We start from the raw sequence: 20,782 nt of genomic DNA on the forward strand, positions 1-20,782 counted from the left end.
GATAAGTAAGAATTTAAAATTTAAGGAATTTAAAATTGCTTGCTAAATTTTGTGATTTAAAAAGTACTCAGTATTGTAGTTAAGAATTTTTATTCAAAATTTTAGGCAAAGTAAAATTAAAGATGGGTTATTTTATGCCCCCTCTGGCACAGATGAGTGCTAAGTCCTATATTAGACAATTTGCAATATATTGAAATGTCTTCATTCTTTAACACCCACTGCTTCTTGCCCAATTTCTTTGGGTACCTATTACACACTCTTATGAGTGCTTTCAATATTATGGTGCTTGATTCAAAATCTTGGAATTGAATATTATTGATACTTCAAAGGACACATCAGAGGTGTTAAAGTGGTTATCCACTGTTTTGTTTACCCTGTTTCCCTCTTTATTTTTTTTTTATCCTGCCTAGAACATACATCACTGCCTTTTAATGGGTTGGGTCAGCTCTATATGCTAACCAGACAACAAAGAGAATCAGTTTTTCGTGACTTGATGAGGCCTGGAGCTCCCTGTCATAATAGTACTGTAAAACAGTAGAGCTGGAAAGGAGCTTTAGTGATAATCTAGTCCAATTTCCCATCTTCCATTTTTTCACATCAAGAACCTAAGGTTCCTAAGAACCAAGTGGCAAAGGAAAGACTTGGATGTTAAATTCCTGCCCTATCCAGTACATTTTCCATTCTGACATGTTGTTAAACCAAATACAAAACATTTATGAAATCAGAGGATACGAGATAAGATTTATACCTTTTGGTTCAGGTTATCTAAAACTCTAAACAACTCTGGTTTATCTGAGGACTACCTGAGATTCATATTGAATACTAGTGGGGAGTGGGTGAGGAGAAACATAAAACAGGTCTTTGTAATGAGCTTATTCTCTAGGACCAGAGAACCTTCAGGACCCTACATCCCTGGAGAGTGACTTCAGATCTGGTGGTGGTGTTATTGCTTTCCTACTTGTATGTCTCATGGATTGGGCATGGAATTGCTCCCAGTGAAGTTTATGGTGACACTTATGCAAGCTTTATAACAAGAAGGTTTCATCCTTTATAAAACAACATATTTAGGGGTCCTTTTCAAGACTGAAGAACAGTATAGTAAATTCAACTGTGTAGGTTTGGTGTGTGCCTTCTTGTGTAGCTTTGATGTGCACCATTCTTGGTCTAGATTCTTGATACAGTCTCATTATGCAAGATAAGAGATGGTATTACATACAGGAATATTTAAGGAATGTTTTATTTAAAACTGAAGAAATACTGCTTAACTTCTAGCTAATTTTTACAGGAGCTTAGTCCCATTCCATAGTCTAGGAGTAGTCATTAGAGCCTTTGAGAGCTGGCAAGTGCCTCAGTTGCCCATAGCTCACACATTTGCTTGGTTCTGCATTGACAACAAAATGTTTTTGCCAGAGTTCCTTTCATCTGACTGCCAGCTACTCCATTGCTTATGAATCCAGACATTTTGTTATTGTAGAATAAAGGGCCATAAAGTCTGACTGCACACACACACACGTACACACACGTACACATACATACACACACATTCATATTTGATTATTGTAGCAGTTTATATTGGGAGATGAGTATCTCTTAAGCAATCATGGGTCCCAATGACTTGGGTGCTTGTCCCAACACTCCCAAATCATGAAAAATTGTGTTTTAAACCAAGTTCTTAACGTGAAGCTTGCCAACTTTTGAAACTGTCAAATGAGTTTTTGGGGGATCCTTTTGTTCCTAGAGAGATGTTAGAATAGTGTGTACTTCATCCCTTACCCTCTCCTGCCCCAGAGTGTTTGTACTGAACAGGTTGTGTCTTAAATGTCAGTTCATTAGCTTCCTGTATACAAAAGAGGACCCATTATCCTGGGTTAAGAGAAAGTCAGCAATGCTCTGTTCTAAATTCTCTGTCAATAAAAACTGTTTCTTAAAGCCCCTAATTCCATCAAGGCAAGAGCAAATTTCTTCTTCAGCCATCCTTTTCAGCTTAAGGATTCTGAGAATAATAAATAGTTACATTTTTTATTCAATATTCATGGCCAACAATGCAAAGTGTTTGCTTGTGATATTTGATTTTCAAATGAATTATTAAAATGACTTGTTTTTGTTAATACTCTGTGGGTTCAATTCAGTCTTAGGAACAGCTAAGTCATCTTCACAAATAAATTGATTCTCAGCTACAAATTCAGAGTTGTTGCTTCAGTATCTAAAACTGCCTCAGTTGTGGGGGAGAGTAAATGTTCTTGGCTAGACATGTGTTGAATTTTCCAGTGGATGAGCTTCAAGAAACAGTGATGGAATTCAGTGGTTGTTTCTGCAGGGCACATTTCATTTTCTGTAACACACTGACAGTTAGCTATCTGACAGCATCACTGGCAAGACAGCTTTAACAGAAATAATAACATAACAGAGCAGTCTTCTCAATTTGCTGTCACATTATTTGCCATTTTTATGGATTCTGAGGTTGTAGTCCTTTCCTTCAGGTCTCATCTCTTCCCCATTTTGAAGTGAAATACTGGTATTAAAGAGGAGCAGGGAATGTGCTTTAAATTATTTAAATTTATTTTGAATTACTGACTTTAAATTATTTAAATTTGACACTGCCACTACTTATGTGCGTACGTAAATACATCACACAGATTTACTAAAAACAATTATATTCATCCTTTAAGTGGCCTATAGCAATGGAGAAGAAAAGATGATATGGGCTATTGAAATCTACATAAATTAAGTGAAGTCCTCTCTATCCTTCCCTCTTTCTTCCTCAAGCAAATATTTTCTCAGGATACTAATAAAAGTAGTAAAACTGAATTTAGTCCAGCATAGGTTGAGTTGAAGCATAAAAAATAGTAGCTAGTAGCTTCATAGTCTTTAAGTAATTGATTATATTGCGTCAGTAAGAGCTTATGAGAGAATGGGAATTAACATTTGTAAAAACGAAAAAATAGACCCTATAAAATGGAAGGGAAGGGAACAGATCTGTCAATAAGTCTGCAAACTTATGAGCATTAAAAATAGATCTGCATATTTAATTATCATATTCTTGGAGTCATTTATCAGCTTATTTATTTGAGTTAGCTCTCAAAAGAACCCCTGAAAAGTAGTGCCAGAAGTATCATTGCCTGAATAACATCTTCAAGTGAAGAAGGTGACCCTCAGGGTAGTCCTCCATGGGGACTATATGTATGAGGCCAAATTTAACTATTCTTTTGATTTTTTAAAAAGTATTTAAATTTAATTTATCTATTTTGTATGGTATACTTGGCCCTGTACAAAGATTGAATGAGACTTATTACCTATTCACAAAGAGCTTTTATACCCCAAGAGAGCAAGCGTATTTGAATATATGTATTTTCACTTCCCCAGCTTTCCTCTGGGGCTCAGTGACTTTAAGAGTCAAAGAAAACTCTAAAGGAACCTCTCTGAACTTTTGTAACAAAATCCCTCTGATCTCAGGTACCCTCTTGACCTTTTTTTTGACTGCTGCCTGTATTCCCACAGTCTTAAGTAGAATTCTTTTTTAGACTTCAGTGGCTAGAAATATAGTATCTGACTATGGATTTAATCTCCATTTTGTGCAATCAGAAGATCCTCATTGCAGTATGATTGTCAGGTGCATGTTTTATGTATCTATTTTCATATATACAAAATATTTCCAAATTCTGACTTGTTTCAAATATTTACTATGACTAACATCTTTTTACTGATATTTAATTTTATTACTTTTCCAATGAAAAAGCATTTATTTTCATTCTTCTCCCTGCAAAGTGAAGTTTTGTTAACCAAGGGCAGGTAGGCAACAAGCATTTATTGAATGCTTGCTATGTACTAAGCCTTGTGCTTGGCCATATTGGCTAATATAAGAAGAAAAAAAAATCCTTACCCTGAAGGAGCTTACTTTCTAAAAAGAAAAGACAGCACACAAAAAGAGGTACTCCAGGAGTGGTAACGAAGTGTTTCCAGCTTGGGTCACTCCTCAAAATGGAAGCCACAGGAAATCATCAGTGACAGAGAGAAGGAAACAAAGAAAGAAAGAGGAAAAAGAAGAAAAGAATACCTTGTAGAAAATAAGCATAATAAAGAAAAACAAATTCTTATATTTATTGGCTGTGTTCAAAAACATATGTCTCATTCTGCATTTTAAGACCTTTGCCTCTCTGGCAAGAGATGGATACTGGGCTTCATCTTTGTTCTTCGGAGACTGTAGTTTGTCCTTACAAAGTTCTTAAAATGACTGAAGCCTAATGTAACAGGAGTATGTGGATGGTCCTTAGAGTTGGTTACCATGGGATTTGATCTAGAAAAAAAATCTTGATTATAAATTTTTCACGAGGCATATTTTCATCAACCGAGTCCATAGCAGAGCTGTCACCCCTGCTAGGGACTTGTGACTTTGTCATGATTTAATTGACCTGTAAGGAGAACCAACTTTTGATTCTACCTCTGTTTCACTTTCTTCCTTATAGAGAAAATCCTTGCTAATTTTAGAAAAAGAAGAAGAGGAGGAAAGAAGTAAAACAATCGAAAGTTTGAAGACTGCACTGAGGACAAAACCCATGAGGTACTTCTTTTCTCGGGTCTGTTTTTTTCTTTCCCTATCTTTCCTTGGGTTGGCACTTGGCAGGAGGTTCTCTGGTATTGAGAATTCATCTCTTCTGCCTTTCATTCACTGCAAAACTGCATCCCCCTCCATTTTCCAAGAGCTCCCGTGGAGTTTCATAGTCATTGAGGATTGTCCAGGTGCATTTCATGAGCACAGGTGCTCAAAATCAAGCATAGCCGGTACATCAAGTTCTTTTAGATCTCCATCCTTTGGTCTGCATCAGATAACTGGAAAATAAGAACATTCACCCGTTATCAGATAGTTTATGTTAGGACTGTGGTTTATGATTACAAAGCACTTTCCCATTATCTCCTTTGATCCCTACAACAACCCTATGGGGATAGTTAGGACAAGTATTATTATTACCTTTTTGTAAGATGAAGAAACTGATGGTGAAATATAAATTAGGTAGGATCTAACTTGCCTTCTGTTGATTGGTGTCTGGCAGAGGGCTGCTTAATCATATATTCATTCTCTATGGGAAGAAATTATGAAAATAAGTCTTCCAATGACTTAATCCAGCCTTGTTTCTCTTCAGAGTTTCTAAAGATAGTCTTGAAGAGAAGTCAGGCATATGAAAAAGTCAGTGTAAGATCCCAAATGATCCAACAAGTCCTGTAGGAGAAGGCTATTCTCACCATTGTTCTAGCACCTCCTTGTCATTTTTTTTTTCAGTTGTGTCTGACTCTCTGTGACCCCATTTGGAGTTTTCTTGGCAAAGATGCTGAGTGGTTTGCCATTTCCTTCCTCAATTCATTTTACAGATGGGGAAACTGAGGCACACAGAGTTAAGTGACTTGTCCAGGGTAACACAACTAGGAAGTATCTAAGGGCCAGATTTGAACTCAGGAGGGTTAGTCTTCCTGACTCTAGGCCCAGCACTCTATCCACTATGTTACCTAGCTGTCCCTACTATCTAGTCATTTATCCGTATTCATCCAATTCCCTTTCAGTTCAGTAGACATTTATTAAACCCCTTTTCTGTACATAGCATTTGGCACCAGCAGCTATACTAATATAAGTAAGCCATGGTCACTGCTTTCTTTGAGCTTACCCTTTTTGAGGGAACTATGATACATATACAAATAAATATAATGTAAAAAAGAGCTAGATAAGTGCAAGATATAAAGTCCATCTGTGTCTTCACTTCTCATCTTCCCCTCTCACCCCCCGCCCCCCAAAGTACAGTCTTGGTTTCTGCAATAGGAAAACTCATTTTATGAAAAATAGTGGGATATTCTTCACTTAGGATTGTTGTACACAATTCTGTCAGTTTTTTTTTCTTTATTGGTGAGATGTGGACAAGGGAATTGCATCTGCTAGTTCTCATGGAAACTCTAGGTCAAATGTTTGAACCTTTTTTTTTAATCATAAAACTTATGTACTGTGAAATGGTGCTAAAAATTTATACCTCCTCACTCTATAAAATACATGAAATTTATACATATATAAAGCAATATTCACATATAAATAAGTTTTTATAAATTTATATAATATAAATCTATACATAAAAATTTATATGTTCTCTGCTGCCTCTTAGAAACTGTCTTCCGGTACACTTTTTGAAGAATTAGTGTCTTAGTTGAGAGGCTTAGGGGTTATGGAATGCTTTGGACACAAGTTTAACAACCATGTTTCACAGCTTTCTGGAAGAAATTCAGGCTCCACTGGTACCCTGGTCTTTGAATATCTATGGCTTAACCATTTAGACTCCATATATTTAGCACTAAAATGGCCTGGTATATATAAATACTCTTATTCCACCATTTATATGGAGGCAGTGGAATAGTAGAGAAGCAGGGTTCAGTAGTATACCAGACTACATGGAGACTGGGTATAATGAAGAACTAAATGGATAATTACAATCTGGGGGGAAAATTAATTATTTCTTTTACAACTTCCTATTTCCTGTGTGATTCTTGTTATCTTTAAGTGTCATTAGGAGAGAAGGTACATCAGTTGAGATTTTCCATAGCTGTACTGTTGCTTCACTATTAAGACATCAGTCTAGGCCATGGAATAGTCTTATTATTGATATTTTAATAAACTCTCTTTGATATTTCATTAACTTGATCCTTTTTGGATGAAACCTAATTGGTTAAATATAGAGTTAAGTTTGGCAAGGGAAGAGTATAATGTCAGAAGACGGGGTAATGGCCTGAGGAATAAAAGAATTGGAGGCTTCAGTGAGGACAAAGGATAGATTTAGGAGAAGTGAGATACAGGAAGAAAAAGCATTATAGAAGGTTGCAGTCATATAGAGGAATGTCCAAATTTCTTACTATGAAAAATGGAGCACCTGTGAGTAATGGTGAGGATCCAAAGTGAAAACTAGCAGAACAAAGGTCCAATATTGGTCAAATTTTAAGGATTAGACAGATTTTCTGCTTAATAACTGTGTCCGTGTTGGGGGCAGGGAAAGGAGCAAACAGAAAGGACTTTTGGCTAGCTTCATTTTAATCTGTTTATTTTCCTGACAGGTTTGTAACCAGATTTATTGATTTAGATGGTTTATCATGTATTCTGAACTTTCTAAAAACCATGGACTATGAGACATCAGAGTCTCAAATACATACCTCACTTATTGGATGTATAAAAGCGCTCATGAATAACTCTCAAGGCCGGGCTCATGTTATGGCGCATTCGGAGAGTATTAATGTAATTGCTCAGAGTCTAAGCACCGAAAACATTAAGACAAAGGTGGCAGTGCTGGAAATCATGGGCGCTGTGTGCCTGGTTCCCGGGGGTCACAAAAAAGTTCTGCAGGCCATGCTACATTACCAGAAGTATGCCAGTGAAAGAACTCGTTTTCAGGTATGTTGTCTCTAATTTATCTCTAAGTCACATCCTTGCAAAATAGACTTGTTTTTAAAGTAGGACTATAAATTATTCCTTTCCATTTTGGAGATGATTATACTTAATGTCACTTAAGAGTCTAGTCCTGTTCTCTCAGTCATTTTTGTCTTGGTCCCAATGAAAGATGATGCTTGTCACTGACCAAATCAAAGATATCAGGCTTAGTGAATTGCAACATTGCTTTTTTAATGGACTTTGTACTATCTATGGAATTTATAATAAATATTGTCTATTTGTTCAAAAGGAAGAATCTTCCTTGAGAAACTCCCAATCATCCATTTGATTTTAAGGGAACAAGTTTGGAAAAGTTGATGTGACCATTGTTTTTAACCATTCATAAAGAGCAGAAATTGAGGGACTGAATACATCTCTACCTACATAACCATGTGCATTTTCTATACAGATTTAAATGTAGTAGCATTTTTAGGGACATAAAATATCTTAAATTTTAACAAGGTCTTTCAATATAATTATAATAAGTAAAAATTAGATTTTTTTAAGCTTCGAAGTACTAGCAAGTTTAGTGAGATTAATACTGTGCTAGCTCTGATTCCACCCTATTTGTTATCTATTTGTGCACTTGACAGACGTTAATTAATGACTTGGATAAAAGCACAGGCCGATACCGTGATGAAGTGAACCTCAAGACAGCCATCATGTCCTTCATTAATGCAGTACTAAGCCAAGGGGCTGGAATGGTATGAACATTTTGTGTTATAGCATTTAAATAAAATTTTTAGCAAAATCTATTTGATGTCCATATTCAGAAAACTCTAAATGTATTTAATTGTGTTTCATTTCAGGAAAGTTTGGATTTTAGACTTCATCTTCGATATGAATTTTTGATGTTAGGAATTCAGCCTGTAATAGATAAATTAAGGGAACATGAAAACTTGACATTAGACAGGCAAGTTAAACCATTAAGTATTGATCGTTCTCACTTTTACCTCTTTTGTCCTCTGTCTCTTACAATCTTATCACTGTTTCTAAAACAAGTCCTCTGACCTCCTGCCAACTCTAGGCAATAGGTTTCCTTCTTCAATTTGTATTCTCTTTAAGGGAATCTTGGAGGAATCTGTATTTCCCAAATGAGGAAAAGTCATCTCATCCCTATGTTGTATATGTTCTCTATAATTTTATTGTGATTGTATTTATCTTGATTCCTTTTAGTACTTTAGACACTCTCCAAGTTCAGGGTCTGAACCTTTGCAATTAATTGTAGGCATTCCTAGAATGTTTTGACTTTCAATTGCATTTCTTTGAAATTTTTATTTTATTTTATTTTGTCAGGCACTTAGACTTTTTTGAAATGCTCAGAAATGAAGATGAGCTGGAATTTGCCAAAAGATTTGAATTGGTGTGTATATGCATGACTGTTTTGATTATTGGTGAATGGCTTGTTCATCATATATGAGAGAAATGTTCTTTGTTCTGCAATCAACACGTATATATGTATATATACACATACATACATATGTGTATATCTGATGATTCTGATATAGATATGACATACGTGTAGTATAAATATATGTGTGCATGTATATATGTATTCTCCCTCTTTGTCTTCCTGTTCCTCCATCTCCCCCTCCTCTCCTTCTCTCCCTCTCCTTTTCTTCCTTTTCTTCTCCCTTTCCCTCTTTTCTTTTTCTTTTCCCTCTCTCACCCTCTGTCTCGTTTTACCCTGGTACTAAAATGTTTGAATTAAGTTGTGTAATGTAAATTTGGTTACTTTGCATTAAGGGAATCCTATAAAAATACCAGATGGCCTCAGAGGACCTGAATGTTTGACTTAGATTTGCTTTTTATTTGAAATAGGTTCATATAGACACAAAAAGTGCAACACAAATGTTTGAGCTGACAAGGAAGAGGTTGACTCATAGTGAAGCTTACCCTCACTTCATGTCTATCCTGTACCACTGTCTCCAAATGCCTTGTGAGTAGAGGCCATTTTCATGTGGACTAAGATTATAAAATATATGGTTAATGTTTTGGATATTATCAGAGGGGACCCTTTTCCAAAATAGCCCTGATCTGTTGAGTAGAGACTAGAGATTCCAATCTTGGTTTGGTGACAATCTAATTTAGAGCCACCACCTGTTTGTTTTTTTATAGTTGGCTAAACTGAGTGGGGTTTTTTAAAACATTTTAAAATAAAGTTGTATTGTATTTAAAAATGTAAAAACCATTCTTAGCTGGATGGAGGAAGGTGGAATTTGCCCTAAGGTCATAGTTTGACACCCCCCTCCCTAGGTATTTTCAGTTACTTAAAAGGGTACTATGAAAATCTCAAAAATAAATAAATTATAATTAAGTTTAAAAGTGAATATATACCTCACAGTCCTTTTAGAAGAAAGTTGGAAAGTGCAACACCAGAGAAGGTGTCACCATCTTGGCCAATTCAACCTTTGGTTTCCTTATCTATAAGATGGATTGGGTTCCTTCAGGCTGGAAATCTTTAATTCCCTAACCTCCAAAAACTTTAAGGGTTATTGGTATAGATAATACAAATACTTTTTAATATCCTCTTCCCCTTACTATCTATTGGAGTTTGACACCTCTAGCCTAGAATGCTTGTCAGGGGCAGGAATTGCATGTCTTTCTGGCTTCAAATTCAGCACCCCATCTACTATGCCAGTCTCCCTTTCATGAGAAGTGACAGTTTTTTATTCTGTAATGAGAAGTTAGCATAATTACACATTTAATTTTTCTTTTATGTTCTTTCTCTTCCTCTTTTAGACAAGAGAAGTGGAAACACAGTTCAATACTGGCTGCTACTAGATAGAATTGTACAACAGATTGTTATACAGAATGACAAAGGGCAGGACCCCAATTCTACTCCTTTAGAAAACTTTAATGTCAAAAATGTTGTACGAATGTAAGTTTCTTACTTTTTTTTACATGCCATACTGATTTTTACTGTGGTCTCTTAATGAACATACACATAACACTTGTACTTTGTTCATTGCAAAATATTAGTAAATACAATAGGTTTTCTTTTAACAAGGAAAAGGGGTCAGAAACTGGACTTGTGATTTTAATGGTATAGGGAACTTAGAAGTTGGGATTTTTCCAAGGTTACATAGCAATGGCGTGTCAGAGGTAGGACTTGAACTCATGTCTTCCTGGCTTCAAGATTGGTTCCTTGTTGACTATACTGTATTGCCTCTCTATTATAGATGATTTCAAAAGACCTTTTACACATTCATTTTAATTTAGGCAATTTGATAATTTCTCTAAAGTGAATTTTTAACACGCCTTTGGCCTTACATATTTATTTAACAAGGAAACTTTTATATATTTTTATTTAGTAATGAATGCTGCATTAAACATCTTGCTCTGCTTATATAGGTTGGTTAATGAAAATGAAGTTAAACAGTGGAAAGAACAAGCAGAAAGGATGAGAAAAGGTAATGAAGCTTTTGAAATGTAATTAGATATTTCTAAATGTTACAAATGAATTCTTTTGTAAATTTGCTATGATGTTATATGTTGCTATTTGTATGTTGAATGACTAAACCTGTGAGTTTTTAGGGTGCTTTGCGTTGTTTTTTCTTAAAAATCTGCTATTATAACTGGCATATTTCTGACACCCTTTTTTGTTTTTCATTAGATTTCACATGAGTTCTTTTGAAAAGCAATTTAGCATTTGCCTTTCAGTACTCAGTAATTCCAATTTATCTCTGCTTCCTTCCCTCTTTCTCCCAGGGCCTCTCCTTCACTTAGTCTCTTTAGATAGGATTTTTTGTTGGTTGTTTAAATAAAAGACAGTTAGGTACTGAGGAGGAGGCAGACTTGTCTGTGATATTTCAAATGAGACAGTAAAAGTGCCTCTTGTAAGTCTTAGCAGCCTCCGAATATCTGCATCATCACCTTCATCTGACATGAGCTTTAAATAATTTTTTTAAGTATAGAAAGCCAGTAAATTTGGGAGATTTGGGAGGCATAAAACGTTAGTGGGTGAGCTGTTGGCATTTTGAATATATTATTGGTATTATCCTTCAGAAATCAAATGACTTCCTTTCCCTTTTCCTTCACAAAAGAGGGGGAAGGATCAACATTTATAAAATCAACAAAATAGTGGCCTCCATTTTTGTGAGTGACTGACACAGAATCAGTCCAAAGTTAGCTCCTCCTTGACCTTAACCCCTCTTTTGTGAAGGAAGGGAGGGAATGAGGAAGGAAGGGAAGAAGGTTATTGATTAAGCATTTACTGTATACAAAATACTGTGCTAAACACCAGGGATACAAAAGGGAAATCATTATGTTCAGTAGACTATTCTTTCATCATGAATCATCTCTCGTTGAGTTTATTAACTGCCCCAAATTAAATTTGTGGTTGACAAACTGATTCTCAAGAGCACCTAATACCCTCTATCATATTCTTCTAGCTCCAATTTAAGTAAACAGAAGTAGAACCACTAGGGTTCTGAATAGTTACTCAGTGAAAAATATTATTGTCCCAGTCATCTTCAGATTGGAAGGTGTATGTGTCTGTGTGTGTGTGTGTGTGTGTGTGTATGTGTACGCACATGTGCATGCGCATGCGTTTGCATGTACATAAATAAATGATGGTCTTTTCTTTTTTTCAATTTTTTTATAGTAAACCCTACTAGAAAACCAGAAAACTTGTTGTTAAAGGAACAGAAGAACTATCTAAGGAGAAAGGAAAGAGAACATATACATAGGAGAAAAGTTTTAATAGCAGAAGATGTTTTAGTATCACAAGTGAGAGAATGTGGGGTGTGGAATGTAAGGGAATGAGAATGATAAAGAAAAGGAATGAGAGATGTTAAAGGGAGGAAAGAGAGAGTGGGAGAAAGTGATGTTGGTAAAATGAATGATGAAGGGAACACAGGAAATTCTTAGAGATAGGGGAAAGAAAAGATTTGGAAGGATAGTTGGTAATAGGGAAATAGAAAGCAAGGAACTTTATGGTCTCTGGGTAGTAGAGCATAACATAGTACAGAGAAAAACCCCGCAGTACTCTGAACACAATATTCACTAATGAATTACTTACTGAGTGGAAAATACTGTGCTAGATGAGGTATACAATGGAGCTAAATCATAGTCTTCTTGTAACTTACATTGTAGCAGGGACTCTGATGCAAAATAATATATATGTATGGACATGGAAACACTGAATGTAGTGAGGTCAGAGGGGAGACATGTTACAATATGACCTCAACAAATTGTAATTTAATGACTGTGGGGAATCTCAGCCGTAAGTAGGAAGTCTGAAGAACTGATTCCTTCTGACAGAATTTAATGGGAAATTTGGGAATAGGAGATTATGGCATATTGGGGGTGGGGGGAAGTACATAGTTTTTAAATATATAATGTGAAAGGCATCATGGTATAGTAGGGGTGGGGAACATGTGGCTTCAAGGTCACGTGTGGCCTCTGGGTCCATCAAAGGGCTACACTTGAGGACTTAGAAAGCCACATGTGGCCTCAAGGCTGCAGGTTCCCCACCCCTGGGATGGAGAGATAACTCCAGAATTAACAACATTGAGGTTATAGTACTACCTCTGGCACAAACTGCCTCTGATACCAGTTATGTGAACCATGGGCAATCACTTGACTTCCCAGAGAGAGGGAGAGAGAGAATTTGGAACTCAAGGTAAAAAAAAAAGTTTAAAATTGGGGAAAAAATAAAATTTTATTTAAAAATTTTTTAAAATGTGATGTGAATTCAAGGTCATTCACCTTCCTTGTTATTCTCCTTTGGATGCTCTTCTGACTATCAATGTCTTCCTTAAACTATGACATCCAGAACTGGATACAATATTCCAAATGAAGCCTGGTCAGGGCAAAGTATAGCAAGAGTAGGAATATATCCTAAACCCTGAAAACTTTGCCTCTCTTAAAGCATCTCATGATCTCATTAACTTTTTCCTTTACTATAGAATACCACTGACTCATACTGAATTTACAGTCAAACTGCCCATATCTTTTTCAGGTAGACCCAAACTACTATCTAATCATAGCTCCCTCAATCATGTACTTGCAGAATTGATTTTTTTGAACCCATTTGTAAGACTTTACATTTATCCCTATGAGTTTCATTTTCTCAGATTTGATCCAAAATTGTAGCTGGTCAATCTATGCTCAGATCCTGATTCTCTTACCCCAGTGTGTTGTGTCTTTTCTAGCTTTGGCAAATTTGTAGATTTGAGAATGCCATGTGTACCATTAATAAAAAAAACCAAAACTATTCAACAGCCCAGGACCAACCATAAATCCCTAAGGCACTCCATTGGAGACCTCCTGCCCCATAAATGTTGAACTATTAATGACCACTCCTTCAGTTCATTCATTCCACCACGTCTGTGTCTAGATACTTGTAGCATTATCTATTCCACATCTCCATCTTCTCCACAGGAAGAGTGTGGAACATATCACACTCTATCAGATTCTTTGTTAGAATCTAGGTCACTGATCGATATCATTACTTTCATCTCCCAATTTAATAGTTGGGGGTGGGGGGAATGGAGGTTGGCAAAACAAAAAAATATGAAAACGGAAATTATTTGAAAATAGGATTATAGACCAAATTTAATAAAGCATGGGAAAAGTAGTATGGTATGTGTATGTAGTATGTATGGTTCAATGTGTATGTAGTATGGTTCAATAGACTATGGAACTTGAAATCAGGAAGATTTGGGCTCAAGTTGTAGATTCAAGTTATAGACTATTGAGCCCTAGAATGGACCTTGGACAAATGACTTCTCTGAACCTCAGTTTCCCCATTTTTAGGATAAGAATGATAATAGTACTCCACAGGGTTGTTGTGGGGACAAAATGTAAAATGCTTTGTAAACTTTAAAGAGCCATATAAATGTGAACCATTATTATTATTACTATCATAGAACTGGGAAGGAACTAACTTTAGAGATCATCTGATTTAACCAAAATATTACTCTCCTGTACAACAAATGTCACCAGTAGCCATTCAGATCTTGTTTGATGGCATGTAGCAGAGGGATCTAGTAATTTCCCAAGGTGACCCATTCCATTTGTGGACATCTTTGTTAGTTTTCCTTATGTGGAGTTATTACATTCTGCAGGCAAACAATAATGAAATGATTAAAAATAGCATTTTTAAACTTTGAGATAGACCCTGGGAATGTGCTACAGATGGACCTCTGTAACTGTTACCCTTTGGTTCTTATTCTTCCCTCTGGGGCCAAGCAGAATAAGTCTAATTCTTACACCTGACAACCTCCAAGATACTTCAGAACACAGCTGTTATGTTGTCTGAGTCTTCTCTAGGCTGAACTCCCGAAGTTTATTCAACCAAATCTTGTATGGCATGGAATTTCACTGTTCTCGTTACTTAGCTCTGCACACAAATTAGTTTTGTCCACGTCCTTCTTAAAATGTGATGGATGGAACTGAATGTTCTAGGTCAGATCTGAACTGACCAGAGCACTGAGTGTAGTAAAACTACCACCCTTTCAAAGCTCAGCATTCTTCTGGTGCCACAGTAATTTGAATAAGGCTTATTCTAAATTCAAAGACCTATTACATAATACTGAAGCCAGGAAAATGTGTATTGGCTAGGATCAAATTTTCAACCTAAATCATAATGATTAACTTTTCCTAATATCTACCTATGTTTTTCTCTGACAAGACTTTGAAATGTTAATATATAGCATGCTGTTTTCTGTCATTTTAATTTGCTGTTTGCCTGCAATGTAAGATACTTAACATCTACGGAACCCTTTAAGAGGAATGAAAAGGATAACTTAGTGGTGAAAAAGAGAATAATTTAATGAGTAAACACTAGGTCTGGCAGTAGCGGTCCTTCTCCATGTTGCAAAAACTTTCCTGAGGGTCCTTTAGCTTGTTAGATGAAACCCAGCAATCTACTTCCTATGAATTGGAGTTCTCTGGTTTCCACTTTTGCATTGCAAAATTAAGCATTTATTTTTCCTCAAGTTCTTTTCAAGAGTTCCTCAGGCCTTACTGAGTTCAAATTCTGACAGAAGAGTGCTTAATTTGTCGTCACCCACCCATAATTTTCTTAGTGTTTCTTTTTTGAGACATTTTCTAGTGGGACGGAGAGGCCAAAAGGTGGATGGTAGTGGCAGGAATGCTGGGCTTGAAATCCAAAAGACCTGACTCTCCCTGCCAGGTGACATGAGGCAAAAGCACTCTTGAATGTCCCTTTATGGCTAAGATAGAGATAATGCTTGTGGAACCTATTTCACAAGAAGAGCAAATGGGCTGATGCGTGAAAAGAGACTTGCATACCTTCAAAGTGCTATATAAGTCAGATATAACTTAAGACTTCTTCAAAATGGAATGTACATCTAAGTGATCTAAGGGTCTTGCTGCTTTTCTGTACTGGACCTATAATTGCAATGATGACAGATACAGGGAACTCCATATGAGGAAAAACTCCTTGCCAATGCAGATTGGAACTGGCTTCATAACTTAGTCTTACTTGCCTGATGAGGGAGGAGCAAGCATTTATTAAGTACCTGCTGTATGTCAGATTCTGTGATAAGCAGTTTACAAACATTTACCTCTCACAACAACCTTGTGAGGTAGGTCACTGTTATTATCCCTGCTTTTATAGTCGAGGAAATAATAGAGGTTAAGTAAATTTGTCCAGAGTTACTCAGCTAATGCTTGGAATCAGATTTGAACTCAGGTCTTCTTGACTTCAGGCTTGGTGCTCTGTCCTTTGCTTACTTTGCTGCCTTAGCACTTAGGGACAAAAAGAAGTTAGGTGACTTGCCCAAGGTCTCACAACCAGCTTATGTCAGATCCAGGACTGTGAATCTAGATCTTCCTAATTCCTCAAATCAGCTCTTTAACCAGTGTGCCATCCTTCCTCTCTATGGTCCTACTAACTATATTAATGCTTACAGTCAAGGGGAATATTTCTATTAGGCTGTGAGCTCCTTGAGAACAGGGACTCTCTTTTACCTTTCATTGCATCCCTATGCTTAGCACAATGCTTGGCATATAGAAGGCATTTAGTAAGTGTTTGTTGACTGACTGATTCATGTTAATTGGGTAAGTAAACCAGCAAATAGAAAATATTTTCTCATCTTCCCTACATGACTTTTTTTTAATATAAAATTCTATAATTTCAAAGAGTCCCTTTGACAAAATGATTTCATGTTGTATTTTTGTAGAACATAGTGATCTGCAGCAGAAATTGGAAAAGAAAGAAAGAGAATGTGATGCCAAGACTCAAGAGAAAGAAGAGATGATGCAGACCTTAAATAAAATGAAAGAAAAGCTTGAAAAAGAGTCCTCTGAACATAAGCAAGTCAAGCAACAGGTGGCTGACCTCACAGAACAGCTCCAAGAACTCAGCAGGGTGAGGGGACTTTGTGGAGTTTTCCATTTATGGTTAAATGTGGAGATCTGACTTTGATCCAGTAGATGTCCAGAGTTTTTCATCTATACCTAACTAGATTTCTGGTTAGTGGAATAAAATGAAAGAACTGTCATCTTATTTACCATCACAATAACTATGAAGCTTGAGGTGTAGACTGTCCCTGCCCTTAAGGTAGACATAGTTAATGTGAAAGGCAAGTTAATTTACTGGGGCAGGGGGCGTAAAAAGAAAGGGTGGTAGTATTTGCAGTTGAGTTTTTATAAGTTTAATACACATTAATGAGATTCAGGCTCCTTTTTCTTAAACCAAAAGCTAAATTTATGAAGAATGTTATGAAGAGGGCCAAGGACTTAGTACTTAGAACATGGACATTATAATGTTAAATATAAGGTGAAACAAAAACGTAATGAATGATCCAAGAAGTGTCACAGGAAAATCACAGTGATTACCTTTTGTAGACACCTTGTATATTGAGGGGTTTGGTGTGGTGGATGCTGTGCTAGGTTTGGCATCAGATTCAGATACTTTCAGTTGGAGTTTGTGTGACTCTGGAGTACTCCCTTCATAACTCTGCCTGTCTGCTCTTAGTAAAAGGAGTTGTATCCCAGGAGTTCCACATGCTGAAGAAATCTCAGATTGATTTGTCTATTCACTTACTTTAATCATTACTAATCTACTGATCTTTGGAAATATTTAATTCATATTAACCGACATTTTATTACATAATGATAGAATCTCCATTTTAGCCCCCAAAGCCTAAAATAACAGCTAGGATATAAGGTTTGCAAAATGCTTTATGTAGGTTGCCTCACAGCAGCAGTATGAAAGTGCTACTATTATGCCCATTTTACAACAAGAAACTTTCTGAGAGAAGTGATGTACCCAAGATTACACAGCTAACTTTTCTGAGGCCGAATTTGAACTCTGGTGATTCCAAGTCAGACACTATCTACTATACCATTCGGTTACCTACAAAAGGTACTTCAAACAAACTTCCTTGAAAGATTGTTTATTGATCACCCTTCCTTTCCTCTTTTACATTTACAGAGAGCGGTTTGTGCCTCAGTTCCTGGTGGCCCTTCACCTGGAGCGCCGGGCAGTCCCTTTCCCCCATCTACCCCAGGATCTCTTCTTCTTCCTCCCCCTCCACCACCACCTCTGCCAGGTGGAGGTCATCTTCTCCCACCACCTCCTCCAGGTGGTCCTCCTCCCCCACCAGGACCTCCTCCTTTAGGAGGAATAATGCCACCTCCAGGTGCTCCTCTTGGTCTGGCCCTCAAGAAGAAAAACATTCCCCAGCCCACAAATGCCCTGAAATCCTTCAACTGGTCAAAGCTCCCTGAGGTAAGCCATTTATTTTGTGCCTAATGGGCAATATGATTCTCTCACTGTAAAGGAAAATGACCCTGACTATTATATGGTTTGATTTTCTCAGTGTGAATTCAATGGCCTTGCTTCCACAGAGATTTAAGAGATAAAAACCTCAGAATGAATGACACCTGGTTTATCCAGACCAATAAGTACATTTTCAACATTCAACAGAATGAATGAGTCAATACAGCAGCAATCTTTATAATACAATTGTCACTGAAATTTTTTTTTGGTGTGTTAGGAAATGTAGCATTTTATCATCTTGATACTTTCAGAACAAACTGGAAGGAACCATATGGACCGAAATTGATGATTTGAAAGTATTTAAAAACCTCGATCTTGAAGACCTAGAAAGGACTTTTTCAGCTTACCAGAGACAGCAGGTAAGCAGAAACATGTGTTCCCTGATGCCACTGAATTAGCCACACTACTTGTGGCTATCATCCATCACCACAACATGAAATGAAAGGAATATTAGATCAATTCAGACCCAGTAACTGCAGCCTCATTCCTGAACATCTTTAGTTCTGCAAAAGATTTACTTGTTGCATAGCTTAGCACACAAATGCATAGAAGAGCCTGTGTGCCTAGGTTAAGCAGATGCTCGATTTATGCAACATGAGCATTTCTGACTTTTGAAGATGGGCCACCTGTAGGACAGTGTTAATCATAAAAGGAACACACATTGTATCAATCAATTGACAGGCATTTATTAAGCTCTTGTTATGTACCAGGCCCTGTGCGCTGAAGATACAAAGACAGAAATGAAATGGTCTTTGCCCTCTTGTGATCGACCATGTATCATGCTTGAAGTGTATGTAAAATAAGCACAAGGCCATTGGATGAGGGACTAACATGGTGGGTAGTGATCAGGAAAGGCCTCATGTAAGAGGTGACATTTGATCTGAACCTTGAGTGAAATCTGAGATTCTAAGAGGCAGAGGAGAGGAGGAAATTCATCCTAAGCATGGGGTCAAGGGACTACCTGTGCAAAGGCACAGATGTGGAATGTCATGTGGGAAAGACGTTAAGATGGGTGATTTGACTAGACCAGGGGTGGGGAATCTATGGCTTCAAAGGCACAAGTGACCCTCTAGGTCCTGGGGTGCAACCTTTTGATTGAGTCCAATTTTACAGAACAAATCCTTTTATTAAGGGCATTTGTTTTGTGAAGTTTGGATTCAGTCAAAGGGCTCCCCTTGAGGATCTAGAGGGTCACACGTGGCCTTGAGGTTACAGATTCCCCACCCTGGCATATAGAGTACATGAAGGTGAATAGTATAAACTATATCTTGGGGCCATGCTATGAAGCACTTGAAATGCCATACACAATGAAAAGTTCAGTTGATCCTAGAAGTAATAGGGAGTCATTGCTGTTTATTGAACAGTGAGGTGACATGATCAGACTTATGCTTTAGGTATGTCACTTTTGCCATTGTTTAGAAGATGGACTAGAGAGAAGAGAGACCACTTAGGAGTCTGCTGCCATAGTACGGGTGAGAGCCGATGAGTCAGTCAATAAACATTTGCTAAGCACCCACCATGTGCCAGTCATTGTGCTAAGCACTAGAGCTATGAATAAAATAAAGACATTCCCTGCCCTCAAGGAGCTTATAACCTAATGGGTGATGTGAATCTGAACTCAGATGGGGAAGAGTGCCCTTGTGAGTAAAATGAAGAGGATGAATGCCAAAGATGCTATTAAAGTGGAATAAACAAGACTTAGCAGCTGTGAGTGGAAATGAGAAATTATGGATGATTCTAATTGTGGATGACCCTGTGTGCCTGGAAGCATGGTAGCATGGGTTGGAGGAAAAATATACTTTTGTTTTGGACATGTCAAATTTGAGATGTCCGGGGGACATGCAATTGGAAATATCTAATCGATAGCTTGTGATAAGGAACTGAGCTCAGGACTGAATATAATTATATATACATACATACATATATATATACACACATATATATACATATATATGTGTGTATATATATGTGTATATATATATATATATATATGTTATGTGCATAGAGATAATAGAATCTATGGGTGCTAATGAGAGCAGGTAGGAAAGGATCCAAAAAAGAGATTTTAATACAGTTAGCAGTGTGGAACATGTATGGTCATCTAGCAAAACTTATTGGGAAGAAATAATCCAACAGGCAGAAGGAGAATTAAGAGAATAGTACCATGAAAACCCAGAGGGATGTACCCAGGAAGAGAAAGGATGGTAAACGTTGTCAAATATCAAAGATTGGTTGGACAGGAGAAAAATGCCCTCCAGGGCTTTCGTTCTATAAAGGGAGAAAACGTACATATATGGATATATATAAAATAAAGAGGAGATGGGCAAATCAGGAGGATGAAGATTGAGAAGAGACTATTAGATTTTGTAAATTAAGAGATCATAGGCAATCTTGGAGACGTCAGTTTCAGTTGTATGACACTCAGAATTCCAGTCAGTCAGCTAGCATTTATTAACTCCTTACTGTGTTTTAGACACTTGGCTAGGTTGTGGGAGTAAAGAAAATGCAAATAAAAAGCCAAACAAACAAACAAATCATAATGATACTAGAAATCAAATTGCAAGGGATTGATA

At 36.9% G+C, this 20,782-nt stretch overlaps 1 protein-coding gene across 11 annotated transcripts in view; it reads left to right on the forward strand.

Annotated features, from left to right (window-relative positions):
- The window catches only part of DAAM1 (dishevelled associated activator of morphogenesis 1), a 202,787-nt gene that overhangs the window by 131,276 nt on the left and 50,729 nt on the right, over window positions 1–20,782 (forward strand). For all 11 annotated transcript variants that reach the window (XM_072629337.1, XM_072629345.1, XM_072629338.1 and 8 more), the window contains 11 exons: window positions 4,464–4,558; window positions 7,081–7,414; window positions 8,044–8,154; window positions 8,260–8,363; window positions 8,747–8,813; window positions 9,272–9,389; window positions 10,193–10,331; window positions 10,805–10,863; window positions 16,606–16,793; window positions 17,862–18,158; window positions 18,461–18,568. In XM_072629337.1, coding sequence (XP_072485438.1) covers window positions 4,464–4,558; window positions 7,081–7,414; window positions 8,044–8,154; window positions 8,260–8,363; window positions 8,747–8,813; window positions 9,272–9,389; window positions 10,193–10,331; window positions 10,805–10,863; window positions 16,606–16,793; window positions 17,862–18,158; window positions 18,461–18,568 — 1,620 coding nt within the window. The remainder of the gene's footprint in view (window positions 1–4,463; window positions 4,559–7,080; window positions 7,415–8,043; window positions 8,155–8,259; window positions 8,364–8,746; window positions 8,814–9,271; window positions 9,390–10,192; window positions 10,332–10,804; window positions 10,864–16,605; window positions 16,794–17,861; window positions 18,159–18,460; window positions 18,569–20,782) is intronic.

Source organism: Notamacropus eugenii, chromosome 1 (assembly GCF_028372415.1).
Source record: "Notamacropus eugenii isolate mMacEug1 chromosome 1, mMacEug1.pri_v2, whole genome shotgun sequence".
Classification (NCBI taxonomy): Eukaryota; Metazoa; Chordata; class Mammalia; order Diprotodontia; family Macropodidae; genus Notamacropus; species Notamacropus eugenii.